Source organism: Penicillium verrucosum (genome assembly GCF_028828655.1).
Source record: "Penicillium verrucosum strain IBT 35672 chromosome Unknown utg000001l_segment0_segment0, whole genome shotgun sequence".
NCBI classification, from domain to species: domain Eukaryota; kingdom Fungi; phylum Ascomycota; class Eurotiomycetes; order Eurotiales; family Aspergillaceae; genus Penicillium; species Penicillium verrucosum.
Genome location: NW_026643210.1, coordinates 12,356,777 through 12,382,685, shown reverse-complemented (window position 1 = coordinate 12,382,685; position 25,909 = coordinate 12,356,777). Strand labels below are relative to the sequence as shown.

Below are 25,909 nucleotides of genomic sequence, written 5' to 3'. Positions count from 1 at the left end.
CTATCATACGGTCGGAATTCGTGTCCCACTATGTGGCTCATGCGTCGTCGCTGTGTGATAGATGGCATCCCGTGGTCCCATGTCTACGTTGGTCTATATCCCGTTCGGGGACTAGGCTGGTTGGTTCAAGCAGGAGAAAGGTTCAGGTGTTCATTATCAATCTGTTGTGGGCCTTGTCTTTCCCGGGCTCGATTGCCTTCTGGACTTGGCTGGCCGCCAGTCTCTTCTGGTTTCTGCGCGCAGTCCTCGTTGGTCTTGTGTAAACCAACGGCCCATACCAAGTGGTATACTCGTTTTCGGACTCATATCGCTTTGATGGATCCAACCCAAGCACCCTTGCTAAAGCCCAGCTCTCTCACGTTCGGCTGAGCCTGGCTCAAAATCCAACGTTGAGACTGAATGCTGTACCATAGAGCTACTTGTCACCATTTTGTTCTACATCTAGATGTAGATATACTTCTTGTATATATGTTTGCATTTATATTGCCTTGTCGAAAAAAATAGTGTTAAAGGAACAAATTCTACAATCAACAATCTCATTGTGGCCAGCAATATATAACTATGTTGTATGCAAAACATCCAAAACAACTACACTTGATAACTCGGAATTTAAGTCAAATTTGGAATAATCCTGCATTTCAAAAGAGGATCCAATAGTTGCCAGTTCAAATAAAATAATAATTAGGCGGTAAACATGCCCTGTTGTGGTTTATATGAGAATGTTGGTTGTGTAGAGGGGCTGATGACATATGCGGAGGCAGCAAAACACAACCTCACATCTTTCCATCCTCTTCCACCCTCCATTCCACACTCATTCCCCTCCCAACTTCACCATGTCTGTCATTGAGATCTCATCGAAGGAGCAATTCACATCGCTCCTCACCTCGTCCCGTCTTGTCGTCGCCGACTGTAAGTATTTGTTGCAGCTCGATCCTGCCCCGCCGAGACCCTGTCTTCCCTTCCGAACGACCAGAGCTATCGCTAACCTTGGCCTGATACTTAATAGTCCACGCTGATTGGTGCGGACCATGCAAAGCTATTGCGCCTGCGTATAACTCGCTGGCGACTCAGCTCTCCCGCCCGAATCACATCACATTCACCAAGATCAATGTCGACCACCAACAAGAGCTCGCCCAGGCCTACGGTGTTACAGCGTATGTGCATTTCATCCAAAGCATCTAGAATCTAGCATCTAGCCCGATGGACACGTCCAATCCTACAATATTTGCCTTGAGTACTGACAAACGATAACTTAGAATGCCGACCTTCATCGTCTTCAAGAACGGCCGCGTGAACCAAACAGTTAAGGGCGCCAACCCCGCACAGCTGAACCAGATTGTCCAGAAGCTCGCATCCGAGGCAAGCCAATCCGACGACGCAGCAGGAACTGGCGAAGGAAGCAGTTCCGGCGAGCTCTGGCTCGGCGGCGCAGTGGCCAAGGGCTACAGCGACATCACAGATCAGGTTGATTTGAAGGGATTGGAGCTGTTGAACAGGGACACGGATACAGCAGAGCCGCGCGCTCTGTTCAACACCTCGAAGCCTTCCGCACTAGCCGGAAAGGGCAAGGGCAAGGCTGCTGGCCAGGCGGATTGGACCGAGAGTGACACCGATGAGCAGCTGATGCTGTACATCCCATTCAACTCGACACTGAAGGTCCACTCGCTTCAGATTACCTCCCTCCCTCCTGCGGACGCGGATGCCGACGACGACGAGACACCCATGCGGCCTAGGAACCTGCACATTTACAAGAATACTTCCCACGTGCTTGGATTCGACGAGGCGGATGGTATTCCCCCTGCGCAGAAGGTGGAGATCCAGTCTGGTGATTGGGATGCGAAGACTGGGACTGCGACGGCCAACCTGCGGTTTGTTAATTTCCAGAATGTGACGTCGCTGGTTGTGTTCTTCGTTGATGGAGATGGGGACAGCGAGAAGCTGCGCGTTGACCGCATTCGCATTATTGGCGAGGCGGGTGCAAACCGATCTATGGGTAAGCTGGAGAAGATTGGTGACGAGCCTGGCGAGTAAACAACATAGACTCTGGAGAAAACAAGCGTACGCTATTGAGGTCAGAACTGTGAGCTGTCTTGTGCGATTGATTTTTCAAAGACGGAGAGAGTTCGGACAGATCAACATTGCGTGTCAACTTTATGCCAGTTAGAGTACAGTTCAACTATGCCTAATGAAGAGCCATATGGCTGTAAAAAATTGTGCAAGAAGTTTATGACTTGATTCCATTCTCTAATGCTATAAAAATACCCAAAAGTATATATAAAAAAGTATGTTTGACTCCCACCAGAAGGTCTCATCCTTGAGATATCAGAAAGACCCATAAAGGTAAGAATCAATGTGCAATTCCCTTCGTCTGTGGCGCAACTGACACCTGAGTACATCACTGAAAGCCAGACTAATGGCCGTAGATGTCCAGGCAACACGGGTTATCGAGTTGCGCCGCCGCACGAAGAAGAAAAGAAAAGAAGAGGAAAGGCGCTGGTTGAGATTTCCTTTTATGCCGAGTCCCGGAGGTTTGGTTTTTCCGGTTTCCCTTAACGGAAGGTTCCAAGGATTTCGGCGCACACATAAACCCTTGATTATGTAAGCCATATGCGAGGAGCCGATTTTTTTTCATTCGATGCTTTTTTTTTTTTCTTTCTCTTTCTCTTTCTTCCATTAAACATGGTCGATGATGAGAAATATTATAAATTCTATGATAGGAAGAGACTGACTCCCTATGGGAGCGTGATCTCAAATTTACTATTTCTGAGGCCCTTTGTTGTTTATTTCTGGCGTCGTTGGGGGAGCTTGACCTGCAACCAGGGCGAGCTTTAATATCAACACGCAATAGTTACTTTCCAACCTTGCAATTGGGATTATGTTTTGGTCTAGCAACCTTGCAGTTAGAGTTAACAACGCATTCAAGAGCACATTCATTCCAAATTCACATGCGAAACATCTCAGCAGATATTCAAGGACTCTCGGGACAACCATGTTAGCCGAAGCCCACTGTTAATATAAAAACAACCTCCACTCGAGAGAAGAACTCAGACACTGTGACGCAAACTTCAACCCACCACGGAGCCCCCGTATTAGGACTAAACACTGCTGGTACTATGTGGTTCGCCGCTATATCAAGTTCGGCCCGATAATCACGTCGGCCGGCGACCGGATGCGTCCGGCACCCTCACTTTCTCACAAGGTACATGCCATAGCTACAAAGTAGCCGAGTACCAATAAGAATGGTAGCAAACAGCTGTATGGACATGGGTGATTCCATTCGCGTGTCGCAGATGGAGTTTGAGTCCTCGGCACTCGATTTACGCGATGTAAACCGCATCGTCCTATTGGCCATTTTGACGCAGGAGTTCACAGGCACGTGGGCAAGATCGTGCCTCTCTTTTTTTTTGTTTTCATGACTCCATTCCCATCTCCACTGTAGGTTTGGCGGAGAATGGCTTGTTCAGAACCATGGGCCAGTTGGCCAGCTGGCTGGCTGAGGTATACGAAGCCGCGACTTGGTGTGGAGGTTTTAGTACTCCGTAGTTGTTTCATGAATTAATATCAAATGTGGTGCTTGGTTGCGGACATTGTACGATGCCTTCCACATTGCCTGATCGCGATCGAAGTTTCGGGTTTGGCGGACTCCACGGTGATTTCCTCAACCAAGGATTGCTGGCGGGTTCTCTTGTTGCGTGTGGGTAGAAGATGGGTACATTATGGTGGCACGTGTGTGGACCTGGCATGATGCGGTTTATGCTAACTATATTGAGGACCTGAGTAAGTTATGTCGTGTGTTCTTGTAAGTTTTCTTGGAAGTATATGTTGTATAACCGACAAGACGCAGCAACTACCACATCTGGGATCAAACTTTTTTAGAAATGGGTTAAGACCCGCTCTAGCCCGCCCATCGGCGAGCACACCGTCCAGTGCTTTTCTGCTAACAGCGCACGCGATTGAGACTGTGTATCCACTGCCAATGGCGTGTCTTCAGCTGTGATTAGGACTGGACAGACTCGTGTTGATCAGGCGCTGGACAGCAGACAAGACAAGAAAGACATAGGCTTGTCGCTGAATAGTTTCTCACGAAAAGGAGGTTCTCATCTCGAATGGTCTCGCCAGGCAGGTCCGCCACGGGAGGGTTTGCTGCGTCAAGTTTCATCTCAGCTCAGACTGTGGTTTCAGCCCGTAGATCCAGAACCAGCTCCAAAGCCATTGATAAGACCTGTGTTGGACTGTTCACAACACACACACCGGACCGTATGAGACAGTCAGCGCGTGCGGATAACAGTGGACTAGTCTCTCAGTACTCCGTATCGAGTCATGCCATGAGCTTGACCGAAGAAAAACGTGAATCCGTTACGTACAAGATACTGCGCGGGAAGGTGATCTGCTCGTGTTGGCGGGGGGCTGGGTTAAACGTTGGAAAGGGCCACTTTCTCGGTTCTGAGCATTTTGGCTAAATACTATGGGAAATGGAGCTGGTTGTCGATCCCGATAGCTCAAGGACCAACGTATGTAGTCGCCGAGCCGGACCTCTCCGAGCTAGGTACACGTACCGATAGTAATTCCGGTGTGCATTCTGTTTAACTAGTTACTCCGCATGATGTACACGCTAGATTAGATTGGTATATCTTCGGGGATTTCTGGTGATATGGGTGGGGACGGATGTTCATAGACTACGGGATATAGCGCAATGGCAATGTTGGAGAAAGTTTACAAAACATGGGAATTAGCTACGTGATCATATTCCGAAAGGATCGAATGTTTTTTCCGTAGTTGTGAAGCCACGTAAGGCATCCTGCTACAATGACCTCAGTAACCAGGGTACCCATGTAAAGGTTAGTTAGATCAGATAGGGCTCAGGGAATCACATCCTTTCATCATCTTGGACCTCGGGAGTCTTTGCACACCCCCCATTCGTACCAGAGATCCAGGTCCGAAAGTATAACTCCATACGAGGATCAAAATTATTTTTTGACCCACTGTGTCTCGTGAGAAAAAACCCGATAATTGGATAAAATATACAATCTATGGAGTATGTTGGAGTAATGGTGCCTGAACCAAGAAATGATTCCGTTTGATATTGGGGTCAATGATGATGGTCATGGTTCCACGGGAATTTGTGAGGACTCGAAATCCAGTGAGCTATTTGATTGGCGCCCTATGGAGGTAGTCTGGACGGAAATGAATCCGGTACCCTAAGTACCCTAATGCACATTCCCACCACGGGCTGGGTAAGCTATCTCCGCATTCGCGTATATATTGGATCGTGCCGAGTCCAAGAATCCTTCGATCGAGGCTCGTTGGTTTTTGATTTGTCCAATTTGTCTAATCTGTGGGTTGTAGGCCGATCTATGCCCCCAATGGAAAGTGGAGATAGTGTTCACACACCATTCCCCATTATGTATAGAGGCACCGAGGTACTCCGTATGTTGTGAAGCTTCACGAAACTTTGTGCTTGAAGATTGCGGCACAATAAAATTCAAAAAATAAGAGCGTCGAGAAGTTTCTATTGGGTAAGTTAATTTCTCACTTTACCGCATAAAGTGTTAGTTGGTAACCTTAGGAACCTTCCCAAGGTTGGAGAAGGTTCAAGAACCATAGAAATTGAATGAGCTGATAGTGGGCCGATGCACAGCAGATCTTACCGAAAACGAACCCTGCATCCCACGTTCCTGTAGCCACGTTGGCACTGGCCTTATAGTTTCGGTAGTTAGTAGGCCTTGATGTTCAGATTTTGTATACTATGTGCAGCACGTGCTTTCCTTGAAGAGCTCTAAAGAGTAAGCTGTGACCGATAGTACGGTTGATCATTTGAAGGTTATCCCAGTTTTACCTAGTTTTTACTAAGTCTTGGACGATCGGATCAGGGTTTGGATGCCACACTGGGTCTTATGTCTCAGGTGCAGTAGCCAGTTACACAAGGTCCTCGAACTTTAGAACTGAGATCGCGATAAACATATTTTGTGCGGATAACCGAGGAACTTATCTGAAACACATGTCTAGCAAGCCACGCTGACGGCTATGTTGTAGTTAACTAGTGTTTTCTGTTTTCTGTACTCCGTAGGCGAAGGTTCTTTATACAAGTTGGTTCTGGTTGTGTGTACCACACTTTCTTCAAAACGGATTTACCAATGTATACTGTGTACCCGTGGACGGAGTAGGACCTTTGGAGTACTCAGTGCCATAGCACACAGAGCGAGCACACACCGATTGCGGGGCCGTGTAAAATGCCCGATTTGGAAAACAGTGATTTACCCGCGAGGACGTTCATCCTCTCAACCATGGTTGTCCGACTGTGTGGAACTGGGTTGATCGAGTTTCCCCCCGCACTTTGCTCGCTTGGAATTATGTACTGCCCATGTAACATGGGTTTGCCCTCCGAGATACGGGGGACCTTGGGAATTTTTTTTGGGGGGAGGTCGGAGCTGTGTTTCCCATGGGAGTAGGAGTGGCGTTTCGCCAAAATAATAGCTAACTAACTAATAACTAACATACCTGCCAGTGTCGCACATGTTTGGCGCACGGACTATAGTTAGTTATATTACATTGTGGCAAAGTGCCCTATGTTGGATGATTATATATTAAAAACGATGCACAACGGTCGCATGAGACCACTGAAACCATCTGACCGTCAAGACAACTTAAGCTGTCTGATTTGGCCTGATCCAATCCCAGATAGTCAGATTGTGAGACTGTGAGATAGTGAGATTGGAGTCAGTTGGTTCGAGATGTCACGGAGGTGAAAAGACCTCATACTTCCCAATTGGGACTTGATTTCCCGATTAGGAATCTAACTAGTACCTACCGAGGTATTTCGCTGGAGACATTGAGATATTAACGGCTAATTAATTTTGCATTTGGGTAATATTAACAATTTCCATTCCTCACGTTCTCTTCTAACGGTCTCCGAGTCATTCTAGCAAATTGCCATAACAGGCCATATTGAGGCCAGTGCTCTCACAGAACGGGAAGTAAGCCCAGAAGAGAGAGGTACACCGCAAAGTACAAAGTATAGGCTCCGCTAAAAATGTGACCATCGACAATAATCCTGTCCAGAAAGTAGGATCCGTTCTTGAAACTGAAAACTGGGCCCGAAAAAAAAAGAAAAGTAGCCAAGCCAAGAGAGCCGGCGCACACTAGCGCCAACAGCAGCCTCAAAAAACGCGTGTTCCCTACCCGTTCTGCCCGGATATCGATGATTTGGACTGCGTTTCAGATTTTAGCCTTGTCAAATATGCGGATATGCCCGCCAAGTTTTATACTATACGGAGTATGGAGTACCTAGAGATAATTAATTTCGAATTTAAAACAATAGAATCCCTTGAGTCGTCCAGTGAACCCACTATGTACCTTGTAGGTATGTAGGTAGTACTCCGTACATTTCCCTTCCCCCACAAGTCCACCCTAGAGATCTGCGTATGTTGTTACTAGTATGTCACCAAGTCTCACTATGTTGTACTTTTCGAACACTTTCTATCGAGGCCATAGCTATCAGCTTTAGCTTCTTTTTTCTTAGGTACATACGGTACCACGCCTCAATTCCTTCGCCAGCAGCCAACGGTGATAATCCGGGGTTCTGGCGGGATGGAAATGAATCTGAATTGGCCTGTCCACTTTATATTGCTTGTAATTACAAGCGCTCCGAGGCTGGTACCCGCGCTGGTTTCGGACTGCAATAGCCCTACTCGTAGCGGTAGAGATATGCAAGCGACATAGTCGGTCTGGATGGCTGGGTCTGTCCATTATTGGGCTTCCGATAACTACTTAGTATAACACAAGAATGGGGGCTTCGAACAAAACGTTTTTTCCTCCATGGCATGATTGATTCAAATCTTTACTTAACAACCCACAACATACGATGTATTTGATTATGTTGTCTATGACACGGAGTACGGAATACTGAGTAGTCCACTCCACATAGTGAATGTAATTTTTTTTTTTTCTTTTTCCGCTTTATCTGAAGCCTCGGTGGTCCCATGTGAACGGCCTGGTCGATGGCGAACTAATCCCTGCAAATCTTCCGCCAAGAACCGTTGACAGAAACACAAGCGCAGAACAGAGGACCGTGAATTCCTTGCGGATCTGCTATCCACATTTCTTTGTGACATTTTCACGAAATATTAAGTCTCATATCGTCTGATGTATCCAAACCCACCTAGAATCCTTGTGGCGTTGACAGGTGCGTTTGCGCAATTCTATTTTCTTTGCCTTGTGGATTGCAAATAGTACAAATGTGGGTTTGGATGTGTAGATTATGTGCGGTGAATCCTCGGTGGACCAGGACGTTTTGCCCAAACCCACTGATGCATGGGAGATCCCAACGGTACATAACTCCCGTACCTATCGCGAGACGCAAATCTGAGCCCTTACTGCGGGCTCCTTGGGTCTCGACCCCTGGAGAAAGACTAATTCCATGCTATGCATATATCTTGTCCGGGGTTAACCATGACAGATAGACTGGTCACCTTTTGATGACAGGCCCTTAAACTCGGATACAGACATGATCGCCAAACGGTTTCGCGCATCGTAGACGGGAGAGCTCTCACAGACATCCCCATAGTTAACCGCCAGCAGCCAAGCATGATTCGTCGGGGAACTGGAAAAATGGCTCGCTTCCTAGGCCAGGCACAGTCTTTTTCTTCTTTTTTTTTCCAAATCGCACGGTCATTTCTGCGATCAATGCTAGTCCATTGAATTGGTATTGGCGTTAATACTCCGTACCCTGTACGAAGTAAATCAACTTTAATCCTTTAATGAATTTGTCTCTTCGTTTTTACTTTTTCTCTTCTTTCGATTAAGAAGAGTGCACACCGTACATCATACTCCGTTCACTTCATCCACTCGAGTCTCCATTCGAGGGCCACTGGGGGTCCGGATTCCCTAGAGGATGTTCCGCGGCCTTTAGTTGGAAACTAGGCACTGCCCGCCCGCCCATCTCCATATTCTCCACTTGCTAAGAGCTGGTGTCGAGGCTAGAAGGGTCGTTGGTAGAAGTGATTTGGAAGTAGCTTGTTTTATCCCGTGTAAAGCCGGTAATTTTTTTTAATTTCGGAGAATTTTCTCGGTCGACGCTCTTTAATAGGGCCCTAAACTTGGAGCTGTTGAAGCTCTAGATTAGTTCTGGACGATCAGGAACGGGCGGACTCCAATTCAATAGCGCCTATCTTTTGACTGCCGGCTTCTCTAGGACTGTCTCCCCTCCAATTGTTCCGTAAGCATTGATAACGAGCCCGTGAGCTTCGCAAAAGCAAAAAAAAAAGTCGATTCGTCTGTGCGACAACGGTGGCGGCAAGGATTTCGATCATCGCAAAGTAAATGCATAGTCGCAAAAGCCCAAAACGAAATGAATTTTCCATCCATCCATGGATGGATGTTAGTAAGCTTATGAAATACAGAATTTGGGTGACGCAAACAAGGTACTAGTTTCAAGATTAGAAAGTGGACATTTGGATTTCTCGAAGAAGGACTTGACAGCCTTCCATGCATGACCCTTTCCAAATCTGCGGGAATTATCTAAACCCAGCAAGGAAACACTCGAGGCCCGGAGAACCGGGTATCTCCATCTCTACGAGTACTCCGTATACGGGTATACGAAGTAGAGTGGTTATTAATGAATATCTACCTAGGTACTTAGGTATCAGTGACTCCCCCAATTTCCCCAAGTCCACTTTGGCGCGGTTTATATGGCTTTTCATTGGCTAGCGGGTAGAGACAAGTATCCACTTCCTGCGAACGAATTAGTAGCCAATTGGAGGGGCACGCTATCTTTAGAACTGACCAATTATGGCTAATTACAGCCAATTACGCTGGAGATAACTCTGGGCCCCGGATATTCATCATGTCCTCCGTACGGATACCGGGATATTACTTTTCTTTTTTAATTTTCGGTCTGGACCCGAGGGGGAAAAAAAAAGAAAAAGGGACCTTGGAGATTAAGAATTCCTAGAATTTGGAAGACGTGGAAGATTTGGAAGATGAGCAAGGATATTGGTCCATTTGTAATGTACAAAAAGTAGACAATGTGCCACCAAAGGTAAGAATAGAACTGGACCTTGCTTGCGTGGCCACTGTATGTCAGTCATTGGGCTGTGTCAGTCGATATGTCGGATTATATGCATCTGCTTATGCTTCCAAGGTTTCCAACATTGGGATGCGATCGGTCACAGACAACACATTGCCTTACCATTGCAATAATGACGCCCGTGTACGTACTCCGTACTCCATGCGCTGACATATAAGCGCACTTTCCCCCGGATCTACAGGTCAGGTCAGTGAGACAAGAAAAGTACTATCACATCACCCTGCAATCGGAACACATCACTTAGCGACCATGGCTAGACCCGTAACCCAATAAGGTGATGCATCACAGGTGAGACCTCTTAACAAGTATATCAAACATACTGGAATTTGGGCCACAAAATATCAAGCACCAATATTGGTGTTTCTTACGATGTCCCCGATCATACTTTTTGGATAGTCCGGGGACAGCCCAATCAATGGACTGGGGGCAACCGGAACCACCTATCCGATACGGAGTAAACCCTCGATGCATTGAGCTTCAAAGGAAACTGCATTTGGGCCTTGCCTTTTTACTGAGAGCCAAGCACCCAATAAGCATGTTTTATGTAGCTGCCTGTGTGATTTTTATCCCCACAGCTGGTTCCTGCAGTAGGCCGCACAAATGAACTGGAATTTCATCCTTTTTTTTTGGGCTTGCATGTTGTGTAGTAATAATAAATTAATAACTATATAATTCTTTTTTCTTGGGCTTTGACGGTTTGTTCTGCCCTACTCTGTAGATATTATTGAATTTTGATGCCATTGACGTGTACAATATGAGATTTGTTTGTATGGGCCATGGCATAGCCCTTGCAGCGATCGGGAAGAAACGAGTTTTTTTTGTTTACTTACATACTTTGTGCAGTATAGGACCCATGTGGCAAAACTACACACATACGAACCTGTAAGCTGAGAACTAGGAATGTTATCCTCCATATGATATTTCAATATGAATGAGCTCGAAACCAATTGATGGGATTACTTTTCTGTTCCTCGGTGATGAGCGCACCAAGAAATGGCCTTGTGCATATGAAATTGGCTAGGTAGTCAAGTACAGAGTAAGCACTGTACAGCCAATGCCGACCGTTTCACGATCGAAGCCAAATGGTTGCACGGTGGTTGCCACCGTTGATAGCCTGATCGGCAGGTGAGCGACTTTGGACGTGCAGCCCAAACTGGAAACTGATTGGCGGTCCACCCTTGGATGTTAAGTTTCCACCTGTTGATCTTTATGCCGCCTGTGGAAAGAAAAAGATATTATTTTATCCAGAAATTTTAGTCGAAAAAATAAATAAGAAGCTTTACAAGGTAACCTTGGGTACTCCGGGGGTACATGGTACACGGTACCGGACGGGATGCGTGGGCCCTGTTTCTTCGGGGCTATTGGTCGTCAAAAAAGCAACAAAAAAGGTGACCTTTGGGGTTAAAGCCCTCTTATTTGTCCGATATTGCGTTGATAAGACCCAATTGAGCAAGTGATTGCCGCTGTCACCATCACATAGTCCAATGGTCGTGCACCTCGTGGCCACACCTCAATTTTTAGATCAGGTCTCGGGCCATGTCCCATCTTTTTGTTAAAATATTAATGAGAAGTGAGAAGTGAGTTCCAAGGTCATGCGAATCAGTTTTTTTCTTTTTTCTTTTGGTTTGTTCTTCAAATGTTAATGATATGGTTGACATATCTATATTATAGGTCCATGTTCAAATTGTTATAACGCCATACTACTTTTGGGAGGGTGACCGAGGGAACGAGGTAGATACTGTTTTTGGGGTAAGAATTATAAAAAAAAAAAAAAAAGATTTATGTATAATAAATTAATAAATATATATAAATATATAAATATACAAATATACAAATATACAAAAATATGAAAAATGATTTAACTCAATGCTCCTATGTCTCCACTAACTGAGGTCACTCACTAAACTCCTCCTCAATCAATGCGATTGGCCTCTTCTGACGGGATTGAGCACTTGCTGTGCAGTGTCTTTCCCAATCCCGCCCCAGACTGGGATATCCATAATTTCCATCTATTCGACTATTCTAATTATTCTAAATATTTTCTATTATTTCTATAATTTCTATAATTTCTATTAAATCATAAATTCTTGAGACAAAATTTAAAATAAATAAAAAAGCACCCGGTTCCTGGCCCACACCAAAACTAGTGACCCGGCAAGTAGAAAATAGTAGCAGATCACTCATTTATCCACCGCAACCTGCTATCTTTCCCTCAATTGTTTCTCTCTCTCTTCTCTCTCTTTTTTATTTTATTTTCCCCGCTGTCTATTTTTCTTATACTCACACTCTCTCTTAAACTATTTTTTTTTTTTTTTCTGTTTGACTATTTTGGGTTGGGGTCATCCTATTGGATTTATTTGGGATCCTCTCTCTTCTATACCACTCTCTTTCCTCAAGTACTTCGTCTCCCGGTTCCCAGAACCTGTCCTTCCTTTTCCGACAACACTCTTTCACCGTCACCTATACACACCTAATTACTTAGTCCATTCATTCATTCGGACTCGAATCAACTATAACCCTATTAATATACTACGGGAAACTTTCTATTGGACTCCAAAATCTCATACAGGTATGTATACATATCTAGATATACACATCTCTTGTTTGGTTCTAACCCATGGCAATACAGCACAACTCACAATGGACTCAACATATACTATGGCACCAACCTCGGTGCAAGGACAGCCCTTTGCATACTATTCCGACTCACAAAGACAGCAAGGTCACTACCAGCCAGATATCTCATACTACAATCAAATGCCTTATGGACAAGAGCAACCGCTCTACTCCCCCCAGCCCATGATGAACATGCACCAGATGGCCACCACCAATGCCTTCCGAGGAGCTACCATGAGCTTGACACCAATTGCCTCTCCTCAGCCCTCACAAATGAAGCCCACCATCATTGTGCAGCAGGGCTCTCCCGGCTTGATGCCCTTGGACACTCGCTTTATCGGTCACGATTTGTACTCGTTCCCCTCAACTCCTCCGCTGTCCGCCTCGGGAAGCACCATCAGCAGTCCTCCGTCTGCCCATGGCGCGCTACCAACCCCAATTCATGACACGTTCTTCACCTTCGACAAGGTGGAGGGCGTCAAGGAGGGATGCGAGACCGATGTTCACCAGGAAATCCTGGCCACCCCGGAGTGGGCGCGTTCCGATTCGCCTCCGATGACGCCTGGTAAGTTTTATAGATCACACTTTGATAAGAAATGTGGATATTGGGAAGCAAGGGCGAAATGCTAATTCTCGTGCAGTCTTCATCCACCCTCCTTCTCTTACTCACATCCACGGCTCAGACCTTCTGTCTGCAACCTCCTGCCCCTCGCTTTCCCCCTCACCCTCACCCGTGCCCACCGACATTCTTGCCTCCCAGACTCTTGGGTCTAGCCAGTCTTTCTGCGACCCCCGTCAGCTCACCGTTGAGCCTTGTGTCAACGTTCACGCACAGGATCTGCCTCCTCTACCCAATCTCTCATGCGAGGAGGAGGAACCTCGCGCCGTTGTTGGCAGTGCGTCTGTGACCCTTCCCGTCAACGAGAACCCATCTCCTTCTTTCAGCTCCTCGACCCAAGACCCTCTGAGCTCGCTGCCGACTTTTGACAGCTTTTCGGATCTCGATTCTGATGATGAGTTGAACCGCTTGGTGGAGTTCCACCCTGCCGCCAATGCCGTCTACATGGGCGGCAAGCGCCAGCGTGTGCACACCTACCCGGTAGAGGATGATGGATTCCTGAGCGAGCACAGCCTGGAAGACACGGATGACTCCGAGACTTTCATGCACAATGGTTTGCCATCCTTCGAGTGGACCCAGACGGCCCAGCCTCACACTAAGAGTGAGGAGGAACCTGTCGAGGAGCCCAAGACCAAGAAGCGTAGCAACCGCAAGTCCCGAAAGATGGCCGAAGAAGAGGCTGAAGCAAAGGCGCTGGCCGCCTGCGAATCCTCTGGCGACTGCTGCTCTGATGACGGATCAGTTGATGACTCAGAGTCTGCTCCCATCTCGGTCAACCGCCGGGGTCGCAAGCAATCTTTGACTGAGGATCCCTCCAAGACCTTTGTTTGCACTCTGTGCTCCCGCCGCTTCCGTCGTCAGGAACACCTCAAGCGCCACTACCGCTCTCTCCACACTCAGGACAAGCCTTTCGAGTGCAACGAGTGTGGCAAGAAGTTCTCCCGCAGTGACAACCTCGCTCAGCACGCCCGCACCCATGGTGGTGGCTCCATTGTCATGGGAGTTCTGGATGCAAGCGATGCCGGTTCTGTCTCATTCGATGATCAACATGACGCTGGTGCCCTTGGTCAAGTCATGTACGAGGCTGCCCGATCGACTGATGTCACCGGTACTCCCTCCGTGGATCGCCGAGCGGCGAAGAAGCGCAAGCGTGACTTGTCCTAAGGGATTTCGCGTTTCATGATTTTTCTTTTACGAGACCAGGAGACTTCCTACTGCATATATAATACATACATTCTTCGGTCGGAGTCTTTGGAAGCTCGACCATATTGGTCTTGATTGGGTTTGGCGTCCGGGCATTTGATACTGGTGTCTGAAACTGGATCATCGGTGCACAGCAAAATGGGTTCCCTTTTTTTTTTTTTTTAATTTCCAGCGTTTTGACATCTCGCACGGGGACACATACAGACTGGGATTACCTCAAATGGTTCTTTTGGTGAAGGCACATGGACGCAGAAGAGTCCAGGAAGAAAAAAACAAAAAACGACATATAAAGCGAATGACGGCAACTTGTCTTTGGCAGTGCTGGGTGAAATTATTTCCTTTGTGACCTTGTTTTTCTCTTTTTTTTCCTTTTTTCCTTTTGTTTCACTTGTTTTCTCCAATCTCTCCTGGACCAGCACATTCGGCGTGAGCAATGTGCCTCACAATTTGAACCTTCGGTTTTCCCTTCGTGTACTCTCTGTTTACTTCGCTTCTTGTGACTTCTTTTTTTACCTTTGTTCTTCTATCTTTTCGTTCATTCTTGTTTCTGTCTATTCGATGTAATATTTTTGTTGCCTTTTCTCTTTTTTCTGGCTTTTGTCTGTTTCTTTGTGCTGGTCACATTCGTGTATAAGTTAATTGATCCCCCTTTTCCTCTCCATCACTTCATACCCCCCTTCTTGTATTGCATTGCCCCTTTGTGTCGGTTCCAGTTCTCATCTCTAGATGTTGATTTACATGCATCAAATTACAAGCATAATCTTATTTACACTATTTCCTGGTAAACCTGATCAGCATAGTAAAATTAGAGGAACTGTAGAGTTAGGGCTTTGGTTCTTCTAGTGATTTATACTTCTAGACATCCAACTCAATAATAATGTCATGCAGTAGTGTATAAGTATAAAATCATTTAGATATCCCCGTGATTTCATGATCTTATCGCTCTATCGATTACCGATAACCTTGGAAACTCGCCCGGGCAAAGGTGGGGACGGCGAAAAAGTACCCCCCCCATCACCCGCACCCAACGTCCAACAATTCTGCCAAAAAAAAGAGACCTTGGACTCCTAGACCTGGGTGAACAGTTGTCATGTCTGTAGCACAAACTTCAGCCCCAGGGCTCAACGTGATTGCCTTAATCTCCGGCGGAAAAGACTCCCTCTACTCGATCCTCCACTGCATCCGCAACGGCCACAAAGTGGTCGCGTTAGCCAACCTCTACCCAGAACCACAGAGCAAGACCACAAGCACAAATCCACACCCACCAAAATATGACGAAGAAGAAGACATCGACAGTTTCATGTACCAAACAATCGGTCACAGCATAATCCCTCTTTACGAAACAGCCCTCCAAATCCCTCTCTACCGCCAACCCATCACAGGCGGCGCAGTCGACACAGACCGCATCTACGGATCCAAAACATCCGACAAAGACGAGACAGAATCCCTCGTCCCGCTCCTCAACCGCATAAAACAAGCCCACCCAGAAGCAAACGCCGTCTCTGCAGGCGCCATCTTATCTACATACCAGCGCACGCGAATCGAAAACGTCGCTAACCGCCTGGGTCTTGTACCCCTTGCTTGGCTATGGATGTATCCATCCCTCCCCGCCCCCGCCGCTAGATCTGCTGATACTCTGGCAATACGTCAGGCGGGGCTCCTAGAGGATATGGCAGCTGCCAGATGTGATGCTCGTATTCTTAAGGTCGCTTCCGGTGGTCTGGATGAGGGCTTCCTGTGGGAAAATGTGTCCGGTGCCGGGAGTGGTGGCCGCATGATGCGAAGGTATCTTGTTAAGGCTATGAGTCGGTTTGCGGCTGCGGAAGATATCCGTGGGGCGGTGTTGGGTGAGGGTGGGGAGTATGAGACGCTTGCGCTGAATGGACCTGGTTTCTTGTGGAAGCAGAGGATTGAGGTTGGTAGTCGCGAGGAGAAGGTTGGGGAGGGGGGTGTTGCGTTTGTTAGGTTAAGGGGTGCTAGGTGTACGGTTAAGAGTGCGTGGGAGATTGACGATGGGATTACACCGAGTGATGTTAGGAGGCCTGGACTGTTAGATGCAGTTTTTGAGGGTGTGTTGGGTTCTGCATTGGATTTTTCTGGATCGCTTGACGATTCGAAATCGCGTGCGATGACGAGTACTGCTCGGTCGCCCGATTGGCCTGTTTGTGAGCCGGTGCATCGGCTCTCTGGTTCTACGTGGACCATTTCGAATATTGTTGCGCCCGAGGCTGGTCCTGGTGCAGGAGAGCAGATGAAAAGGATTGCAGACAAGGTCGAAAAAGTATTCAAGTCCTTTGCCCACCCCAGGTCCGGTTCTCGATCAACAGACGACATTGTTTTCGCTACGGTGCTACTCAATTCAATGGCCGACTTTGGATCAATGAATGATATCTACGTCTCGCTATTCAAAAAACCAAATCCTCCCGCGCGTGTTACAGTGGCATGCGGAGACCGACTCCCGTCCAACGTCAAGGTGATGGTCACATTCGTGGTTGACCTGGGTGCCAGGGACCGGCGCCAGGGCCTGCATGTTCAATCCAGGTCGTACTGGGCTCCGGCAAATATTGGACCATATTCCCAAGCATTATCAGTTCCGATGCAGAATTCTAGCAGGCTCGTCTATATTGCTGGCCAGATTCCTCTAGATCCTGGTTCTATGAACTTGGCGCAAGCGGAGGGGTCAGCTTCATGGGTTGAAAACTACCGTCTTCGAGCTGTACTGGCCCTTCAGCACCTCTGGAGAATTGGTGAAGCCATGCAGGTAAACTGGTGGCTCGGTGCGGTGGCCTTCTTGGCTCGCGGAGAACACGCCAATACCCAGGCGCAAGTGGCATGGCGTCTCTGGGAAAGAATGCATGCTTTACCTGACAATGAAGACGAGGATGATGACGATGGCCCACAGCTGGACGCGTGGGATATCAAATATGGTCGTCGCACAGAGGAGCTGGCCGATGCCCTGGTGCCAAGTCTGCCCAAGTTTACTGTTCTTGTTGAGTCTCACACATCCATCCCACCATTCTTGGCTGTCCAAGTGGACGAACTGCCACGAGGAAGTGATATTGAATGGCAAGGGCTGGGAGGCCGATGTGAGCAGGTCAAGCTTGACATCAAAGGAGGGACATCTGCCACCACCATGGACAGTAAATACAAGTATATCAATATCGAGATCGACGCGGGTTCGTCGGACGATACATTGAAACAAATATTGAGATCAGTGAAAGACGCTCACTGTCGAGATTCCACACTGTCTCAGGCTGTGTTATACATCACGCACTCAGTGCCTGAAGCCTTGTGGCCAGGACAGGTTGTGCCGTGCAGATCAATTTGGGGGCGAGAAGGACGAAGGCTGAGTGCAGGTGTGGTCCTGCAGCAGCTTGGTTAGGAACTATTTAACTAAGAATAAAGCCACTCTATTTGACCAAAAATCAAAAGAAACACCTAGGTAGTATTTAGAGATCAGAGATCGTTGAATGTCGATGTCATACGCGGTACATCCATGGATCGCGCACTGTCCGCTTGCATGTGATAGGCAAAATCCCTTCCACATTCAGGAAAGATAACATGTCATTCTCCCTCCGCCACGTTCTCAATATTTTCGATATCGAACATAAACGAGAATAATTTGTTAGGTATTCTCTTCCTGGGGGTTCTCCTATCCTCCCCACACACTGAGCATCACTATCCCACCGCGACATGACGTACTCATCGACATAAGCATGGCGCCATGAGTTCGCCGTGGAAAGAAGAACAAGAAGCGACGCCTCGCACCAACGCACCCCTGAGCATCGAAGCGTTCACCGAAGACCTCCGGTTATTCAATCGCTCCCCCATCCATACCACAGAAGCCGACGCCTCGGATCATGCACCCCCTCCGAACACGGCGACCGTCTCCAACCTGTCTCCTCCTACTCAAGGTCCTCACGAACAACCAGCGACAGTGGCACAGAGGCAGACGATGAAAGCACCGGTATACTAAGGGGATTACCTGCCCCGCCACTTCGTCCTCGAAAAGGCCTACGACTTGGTCCCGCCGACCTCGATGACTGGCTGCCTAGCTTGCAACCGTGGCCGTCATTTGAGCGGCCTATATTGCGGACGTCACGGCGGAGCTCGGAGGAGGAAATTGAGGAAGAGGCCTTTGAGGAGAGATTGAGGTTCAGACGCCAGAGACGGGTGGAGGTCCTCCGGCGGTTGTTGGAGGCTGCGCTTCTGCTGTCTGTTGGTGGTGTGGTCTTGTACCAAGACGGGGCACGCTCTTTAGCCTGGGAATGGCGGAAGGGTATGTGTGAAACTGATATTCCTACTAGAGAAATGGAATTCGCTAACTTTTTTTGCAGAAATTGCTGCTCATTGCCTCGTGGTCTCGAGTCTCTATGCCGCCTATCCGCTCCTTGTACGTGCATCGCAGGGCCGAAGCTGGCGCATCTGGCGCATCTGGTCTACGAAACGGACATACTTCTCAATACCCTCGAGCTTCGATCCCGCTCCTCTTCTCTATCCGATCTTTATCCCGATATTCGTTTCGTTGTCGTTGTCCAACCATACTACGCCACTTATCATGCCCAATATCATACTCAGCCTATCCTCTTTACCAATGGCTGTTATACCGTTCCAGAACCGGACCAATGTATTCGATACCCTCCATTGGATGATTTCTATGATTCCCATTCTCGTTGCCGAGCATTTCTCCTTGGACCATACAGTGCCCAAACCTTTGACGCTCCGCGGGCTCGCCGCGGAATCTCTAATACTTCTTTTCCCTTTGCATCAAGCGTTGATACCCACTTTAGACTTTTTGTTAACGACCAGCATTCTTCCTGCTGAGCTGCAGCTTTTAGCAACTGCTTTGATCAACTTGTACTTGTTTGCGGCCTCTCCCCAGATGGAGATACTCAAAGCCTTGTTATGGCTTGGTGGCATGTGTTTGTTTGCTTCTTGTCGACATATACTGCGTTGGGAGGTCTCCTTGGCTAGAATCCCCAGCTGGAAATTCCGGCGCGCCCCGCATGGCTCGCAATCTCCTCGCAAATTCTTGAATATGATTGACCATCGACTTTGTGAGAAGTTGAGCAGAACAGGGCACGTTCCGTCGGACGATGCTTCGTCGGACAGTGACGGGCCCAATGGGTTCTCGTTTTCAAGGCCGCGAAAGACTAAGACCATGAGGGAGAGTCGCTCTTCCCACCCGCCGACAGAGCCGGTATCTGCAGTTGACAAGGTTACAACGGAAGAGATTTTCGAACAGCATGCTCGCATTGTGCATCGACGACGCCACACCATATCTACATTCGATGAAGCTGCTCGAGAGGAACGTGTGCGCACTACCCCTGGTGGTAGACGCAAGAAGATGATGGGTCCTGGTCTGGCTTCCTTCCTCTCACTCACTTCAGCCCAGGCGCAGGTCCGTAAATGGCTGTTTTCCTTCTACGTTTATGCTTTGTCCCTGATTATCATCCTCGGACCCATCCGAAAGTACGTGGCAGAACGTGCACTGCAAGGCCAGGATCCGTTTGGCTGGGCTATAGGCTACTTGTTGGGAAATTTCCCAAAAATTCGCTTTTGGGTCCTTATGTTGAATTTCGAGTACTGGATTGAACTCCCACCTCGCCCTGATGCAGATATTCTGAGTGCCTCCTGCTTCCTCGGATCGATCGAACATATTCGCCAGGTTACTTTTGGGGCTGCCACCACCCGTCTACTACTCAGTGGCTACTGCGTGTTGGTCCTACTGACAGGCCTGGCTATTGTGGTCAAGCTCAGCTCTGTTGCTGAGGTTGATACGCGCCGCAAGATTTTCCATGGCATGATGGTGGTTATGTTCCTTCCTGCCATATTTATAGATCCAGCCTTCTGCGCCATGGCGCTGGCCTTGGCTCTCTCGATCTTCCTTCTATTGGATCTGTTCCGCGCGTCTCAACTACCTCCAATTTCGCGGCCACTGACCTATTTCCTGGCACCGTATGTTGACGGTCGTGATCACCGTGGCCCGGTCATCATCTCACACATCTTCTTGTTAATTGGATGTTCGATACCTCTTTGGTTGTCACTTTCCGATCTTCCTCGGACTGGCCTGGGCCCCTGGGCTGGTTGGGAGGTTCCTTCCCGAGATGTGAGCATGGCCAGCGGAGTTATTTGTGTTGGCATGGGCGATGCGGCTGCATCCCTCATTGGCCGACGGTACGGTCGCCTGAAATGGTTCTGGGGTGGCGGCAAATCACTTGAAGGTAGCGTCGCTTTTGTCGCAGCTGTAACCTGTGGGCTGATCGCCGTTCGTGCCTGGTTGGTGCTTGGTGGCTGGCCGGTATCTGGGGTCGAATCAACGGAAGGCGCAGCTTTCTCCGCTCACTTCTGGGCCTGGACTTTGCTAAAGGCGGTTCTGGCGGCAGCCGGAACGAGCGCCACCGAGGCGATCCTTACTGGCTGTAATGACAACGTCGTGGTCCCGGTGGTGCTATGGCTGCTGGTGCGGGGTCTTGGCGTTTGATGTGCCACGTTGATGTGTATAGATGCACGACTTGTTTGCTTTTTTTATTTCCCCCCATTTTTTATTTCCTTCCTTTTTGTTCGGAGGTTTGCGTGTGATTATCTGCCTATTATTTTCCTGCGGCATTTGTATAGTATAGTGGGGTATATAGCCCAAGGACGTATAGATTGACCTTGACTACTCAACTAGAGACCGTTTTTGGATGCCTATACTAGCGGCGCGTTATTGCATATCTGCCTTGCCTTAGCTTCCCCCCTTTTCCTTCAATTCGACCAACCGATGCGCCATGACTGGGAGTCATAGGCTGCAGATAAGCTTCCGTCACCCTGTCACCGTACAGTTTCATCATGTTTTGTGATCCATCATCCACCTTGCAATCTAGACGTATTGACAGAAAAATGCGGGAATATTGGGGGTGACATATATGGAGAACCCTTGACAGAGTCTAGACACGAAATATTTGATCTAACCCCATAGAATACGTCTATTCCTCACGCTCAGGTCTGGTATGTTGTAACATGGATACTGGAAATCTCGGTACGGTATCTGCCTTGCCGATCTCGGCCTTATCTAATCGATAAGCACATGACATAGCTCGCTGCGATATTTGGACTTCTCTTTTTCGTAGGTTTCTGACTCTTTAAATAGGATTGTATCCTATATTTCTGATGATCTCAATCTTTGATTTATTTTCTCTTTCTTTTAGCTCCTATCTCTCTTTTTGATCTAGACTTCTCTGTACGTTTTCATCTTATCGAGACTCCAGATCATCTCCGCCCTTCTGACCGCCTTACGCGATCATCGCCGCTTGTCACTCGTTATCGTTGGGTCACACCCCCCCCCAATCGTGGAGTACCTTGGGTCTTGGGGTCCTCTTCCCGCTTCCACCATCACATCATCTCGCTCTTTCATGAGGACTCTCATTTCGCCTCCCTGAATCTTTGGTTCTCTCCATATTATACTCGAATCTTCAACCATCCCGCCATTTTGTCTATTCTGTATCACCACCTCACACCGCTTTTAAGTGTTTTGGATCAACTTGTGTTTGCTTCCTTGAATACATCATCTACATCGACATCATCTCTTATAATCTACCCGAGTTCACCGGTCTCGTTCCACGGCACACGTTCTTAGTACCTTCCTAGACCCATTCTCCCGGTGGTTCCTCGTCCTTCCAGGCTTCCCGGAGGCAGCGTCATCCTTTCCATAGCTCCCCTGATGGGCCTCTCGACTCGACCGTTTTCATTGCTGCTGCTGAGGTAGTTGTGGTTGCTGGGGTGTGACTGGATTCTTACTTCCCTCCCCAGCGAGAGCTTATCAGCGACAGAACAGGCATTGGCGTGCCCGCCGTCGTTATGGCGTCTCAACATTCGAGGAGATCACGCGAGCCCCCCCGCCTAGAAATGTCCATCGGTCGCTATACACGGCTCGATGAGATTGGGCGAGGTAGTTTTGCGACGGTCTATCAAGGTGTCCATACAGTGAGTCATGTCTTGTCCCCGCATATGCCGAATGATGGATGCTAATCAGTTCCTATCACGCAGAAAACGAAAACTTATGTAGCTATCAAGTCCGTGAACCTGTCGAAGCTTAACAAAAAGCTCAAAGAAAACCTTTCGTCCGAGATCGATATCCTCAAGGGCCTTCAGCACCCACATATCGTGGCCCTGATCGACTGCCATGAGTCAACATCCCACATTCACTTGGTTATGGAATATTGTGCGCTGGGGGATCTGTCCCTGTTCATCAAGCGCCGGGATACTCTTGGATCACATAAATACACTCGGGATATGATTGCAAAGTATCCAAATCCACCCGGCGCCTCGCTCAATGAGGTTGTTACCCGGCATTTCCTCAAACAACTGTCAAGCGCACTGAAATTCCTTCGTGACCGAAACCTCATTCATCGAGATATCAAACCACAGAATCTCTTGTTGTGCCCATCGCCTTCGTCGTATCGGAGTGGGAATACCCAGGTGATTCCCTATAAAGGCAGTGATAACTCTTACGAACCCACGACGGGGCTCGAGTCCCTCCCCATGCTCAAAATCGCAGATTTCGGCTTCGCTCGATCTCTACCCGCCACTTCACTTGCAGAGACCCTTTGTGGATCTCCGTTGTACATGGCACCCGAGATTCTTCGCTATGAGAAGTATGATGCCAAGGCCGATTTGTGGTCGGTAGGTACTGTGCTATATGAGATGGTGGTGGGCCGACCCCCGTTCCGGGCTACAAATCACGTCGAGTTGCTACGAAAGATTGAGAAGGGAGAAGACCGGATTCGCTTCCCTGAAGATAACCCCGCATCAGACGACATCAAAAGGCTGATCAGAGGTCTTCTGAAGCGAAACCCAGTGGAGCGATTGAGCTTCCCCGACTTCTTTAACAACAACGTGATAAATGATCCGATTCCTGGCTTGCTGGCGGATGATGCTCCAGGGCCACCACCATCGCCACGGCCGAGGCAGCTTGTCGCAAAGGCTGAAGAATCCCCTTATGATACTGGTCCTGAGGACAAATTCGCATATCCTCCCGGTCAAAGACCTGTTGCAACGCGTCAAAAATCAGGAACGCCGCCGACTGCTACGCACATGCGTCGTGTGGGCAGTGCTGATCGGCCTGTTTCGGGTATCGCCAGGGAGCATCAACCGGGAGGTACACCACCTCAACGGCCTGGTCCTGTCGGCCTTGTTACTGCCCCGGGACGCCAGGAGCTCATCGATCGCAACGCAAGTACCGCGGCCATGGATCGGCAGATAAATCGGAATACCTACGCTGGCTCTCCCAAAGGGAGTGACTCAACAACCCGTGCCCAGGAAGCACGGGACCGCGCTGCACAAGAAGTGGCGTTTGAGAGAGACTATGTTGTAGTTGAGAAGCGGGCCGTGGAGGTCAACGCCTTTGCAGATGAGCTGGCTCATAGCCCATGCCTTCAAGGAGGGCTTTCCCGACCAGGACAAACTGGTGCCGGGAGCCGTCGGGCAACAACGCAGGGCATACCTACGGTATCACCATCCTCTCCGCATGCCAATGCGGCTAAAGCCATGCAGGTTGTCTCGGGTCGTTCGCGAGCAGATTCCGTACACCAGCGCCAGCACTCTTACGAACGACGTTACGGGCAAAGTCCTACGTCGGCGACCTCGGCAATCTCGAAAGCACTCAACATGGCCAGCGGTCGTCTGTTCGGAATGGGCTTCTCTCCTCCCCTTGCCATCACCAAAAGTGGGCGATCTCCGCCTTTAGCCTACAACCCTTTCCCCGCCTACCCCCCTACTCATGCTAGTCTTTTGATCACCGGAGACGGCTCCAAACCCAACCCAACTGCCGACGAAGATTGCAAGGCAGTCCAGGCAATCGAAGAATGTGCTACGCGTAGTGATGTTGTCTTCGGATTTGCTGAGGTCAAATATAAGCAGCTCATTCCGCTAGCACCTTCGGCACCGACCGACCCGTCTGCGAGACCTATAGATACGAACATTGAGCCAGACTCTGCCGATTCCGATGATGGCCTGACAGTGGATGCCATTGTTACCTTGTCCGAGGAAGCTTTGGTACTATACGTCAAGGCTTTGTCTTTACTTGCAAAGTCAATGGACATCGCTGGAGCTTGGTGGTCGCGCAAGAACCGGGAAGAGGTCTACGGGGAGTTTCCTACCAAGGACAGCATGAGCGCAGTGGCCGGCACCCGGATCAACTATGTTGTGCAATGGGTGCGCAGTCGGTTCAATGAGGTTATTGAAAAAGCCGAATTTGTGCGCCTAAAGCTCATTGAGGGACAACGGCGATTGCCATCAGATCACCCTAGCCATCCTGATAACCATTCCATTGGTTCCACCGCCGGCTCAAGCTCAACTGCCGACGTAGTGGTAAGCCCTGGGGTCACAGCAGAGAGGCTGATGTACGATCGCGCACTTGAGATGAGCCGGGCGGCTGCCATCAATGAATTGACGGGTGAAGATCTTGCCAATTGTGAGATCACATATGTTACTGCAATCCGCATGCTTGAAGCTGTGCTTGAGGATGACGGAATGCGATCCATGCCGGGTAGCAACATCGAACGGCAAAGCGGTTCGCAACCTGGCGACAAGGTCATTCTGGACGAGCTGCAGGTGGAGGATCGGCAGGTCGTTGTCAAACGTGAGTCTTATCGGTATCCAGCCACCGAACTCATCCCAAACTCACACATTCATCCAGTCGTATCTAGTATGCGTGGCCGCCTCGCCTCTGTTCGGAAGAAGGTAGCTGTTCTATCCAAGCGATCCTCGATGCCGACTCCAACGGCAGGCAGTGCAGGCAAGGCACCTACATCCACCATTTCTCCTGTTGCATACTCCACGGGGGTGACACCGCCTAGATGAGCACTTTGTTCCGCAACCTTTTGCCCAAATCTATTGGGATTATTACGAGATTCAATTCAGTAGCGTCATGATATTAGCCTTGCAAGTTATAAGGTTAACTCATGACGCTAACAACTGACCCCCTTTTTACCCCGCCATTTTATATACAACATGTTGTATAAGGTAATCTCTGGCTAGCGCCAGGGCCATGTTCCTGCCATTTATTTGCCATTTATCTGCCATTTACATCTCTACGGAGACTAATTTCTTTTTCTACGTTCATATTTGTTTGTTTTGCCATATATCCCACAGCACGAGACCAGGAGAGTTCTTATATCCATGTTATTTCTTGTCATGTTATGTCTTATTCCTCTTTTTTTTTTCTTATCTATTTTTGTTTTTTTCTCTTTTTGTTGGGATTGGCGTTTGACCCGGGGACCCACGGTATACAGATTGGCACTTGAGTTGTGTTTTTTTTTTTTTTTTTTTGGTTGGATTGGGAACACACAAGGTCTTGGCGTTAGGATGCTCCAGATTGGATTTGGTGCAGATATGGATGTATTGTA

The 25,909-nt window shown here is 48.5% G+C and overlaps 6 protein-coding genes across 6 annotated transcripts; all 6 read left to right on the top strand.

The window, feature by feature from the left end:
* Positions 1 to 797: 797 nt before the first annotated feature.
* On the top strand, positions 798 to 2,031 carry N7516_004551 (thioredoxin-like protein 1; the record flags this gene model as incomplete). Its single annotated transcript, XM_057217271.1, has 3 exons — positions 798 to 909; positions 1,007 to 1,154; positions 1,257 to 2,031. Exons 1-3 carry the CDS (start codon positions 834 to 836, stop codon positions 2,029 to 2,031), a joined length of 999 nt encoding a protein of 332 aa, XP_057079154.1. The 5' UTR covers positions 798 to 833.
* A 1,208-nt stretch (positions 2,032 to 3,239) lies between these two features.
* On the top strand, positions 3,240 to 3,497 carry N7516_004550 (uncharacterized protein; the record flags this gene model as incomplete). The annotated part of the gene is made up of 2 exons (XM_057217270.1): positions 3,240 to 3,376; positions 3,440 to 3,497. 2 exons carry the CDS (start codon positions 3,240 to 3,242, stop codon positions 3,495 to 3,497), a joined length of 195 nt encoding a protein of 64 aa, XP_057079153.1.
* Positions 3,498 to 12,724: 9,227 nt separating this feature from the next.
* On the top strand, positions 12,725 to 14,483 carry sebA (putative C2H2 transcription factor (Seb1); the record flags this gene model as incomplete). Its single annotated transcript, XM_057217269.1, has 2 exons — positions 12,725 to 13,265; positions 13,342 to 14,483. 2 exons carry the CDS (start codon positions 12,725 to 12,727, stop codon positions 14,481 to 14,483), a joined length of 1,683 nt encoding a protein of 560 aa, XP_057079152.1.
* Positions 14,484 to 15,612: 1,129 nt separating this feature from the next.
* Positions 15,613 to 17,904, top strand: N7516_004548 (diphthine--ammonia ligase family protein; the record flags this gene model as incomplete). Its single annotated transcript, XM_057217268.1, has 1 exon — positions 15,613 to 17,904. The coding sequence occupies one exon, from the start codon at positions 15,613 to 15,615 to the stop codon at positions 17,902 to 17,904; it is 2,292 nt and encodes a 763-aa protein (XP_057079151.1).
* Positions 17,905 to 18,246: 342 nt separating this feature from the next.
* Positions 18,247 to 21,006, top strand: N7516_004547 (putative phosphatidate cytidylyltransferase; the record flags this gene model as incomplete). The annotated part of the gene is made up of 3 exons (XM_057217267.1): positions 18,247 to 18,419; positions 18,461 to 18,801; positions 18,860 to 21,006. 3 exons carry the CDS (start codon positions 18,247 to 18,249, stop codon positions 21,004 to 21,006), a joined length of 2,661 nt encoding a protein of 886 aa, XP_057079150.1.
* A 1,355-nt stretch (positions 21,007 to 22,361) lies between these two features.
* Positions 22,362 to 25,364, top strand: atg1 (serine/threonine protein kinase ATG1; the record flags this gene model as incomplete). Its single annotated transcript, XM_057217266.1, has 3 exons — positions 22,362 to 22,487; positions 22,551 to 25,143; positions 25,201 to 25,364. The coding sequence occupies 3 exons, from the start codon at positions 22,362 to 22,364 to the stop codon at positions 25,362 to 25,364; spliced, it is 2,883 nt and encodes a 960-aa protein (XP_057079149.1).
* Positions 25,365 to 25,909: the final 545 nt, after the last annotated feature.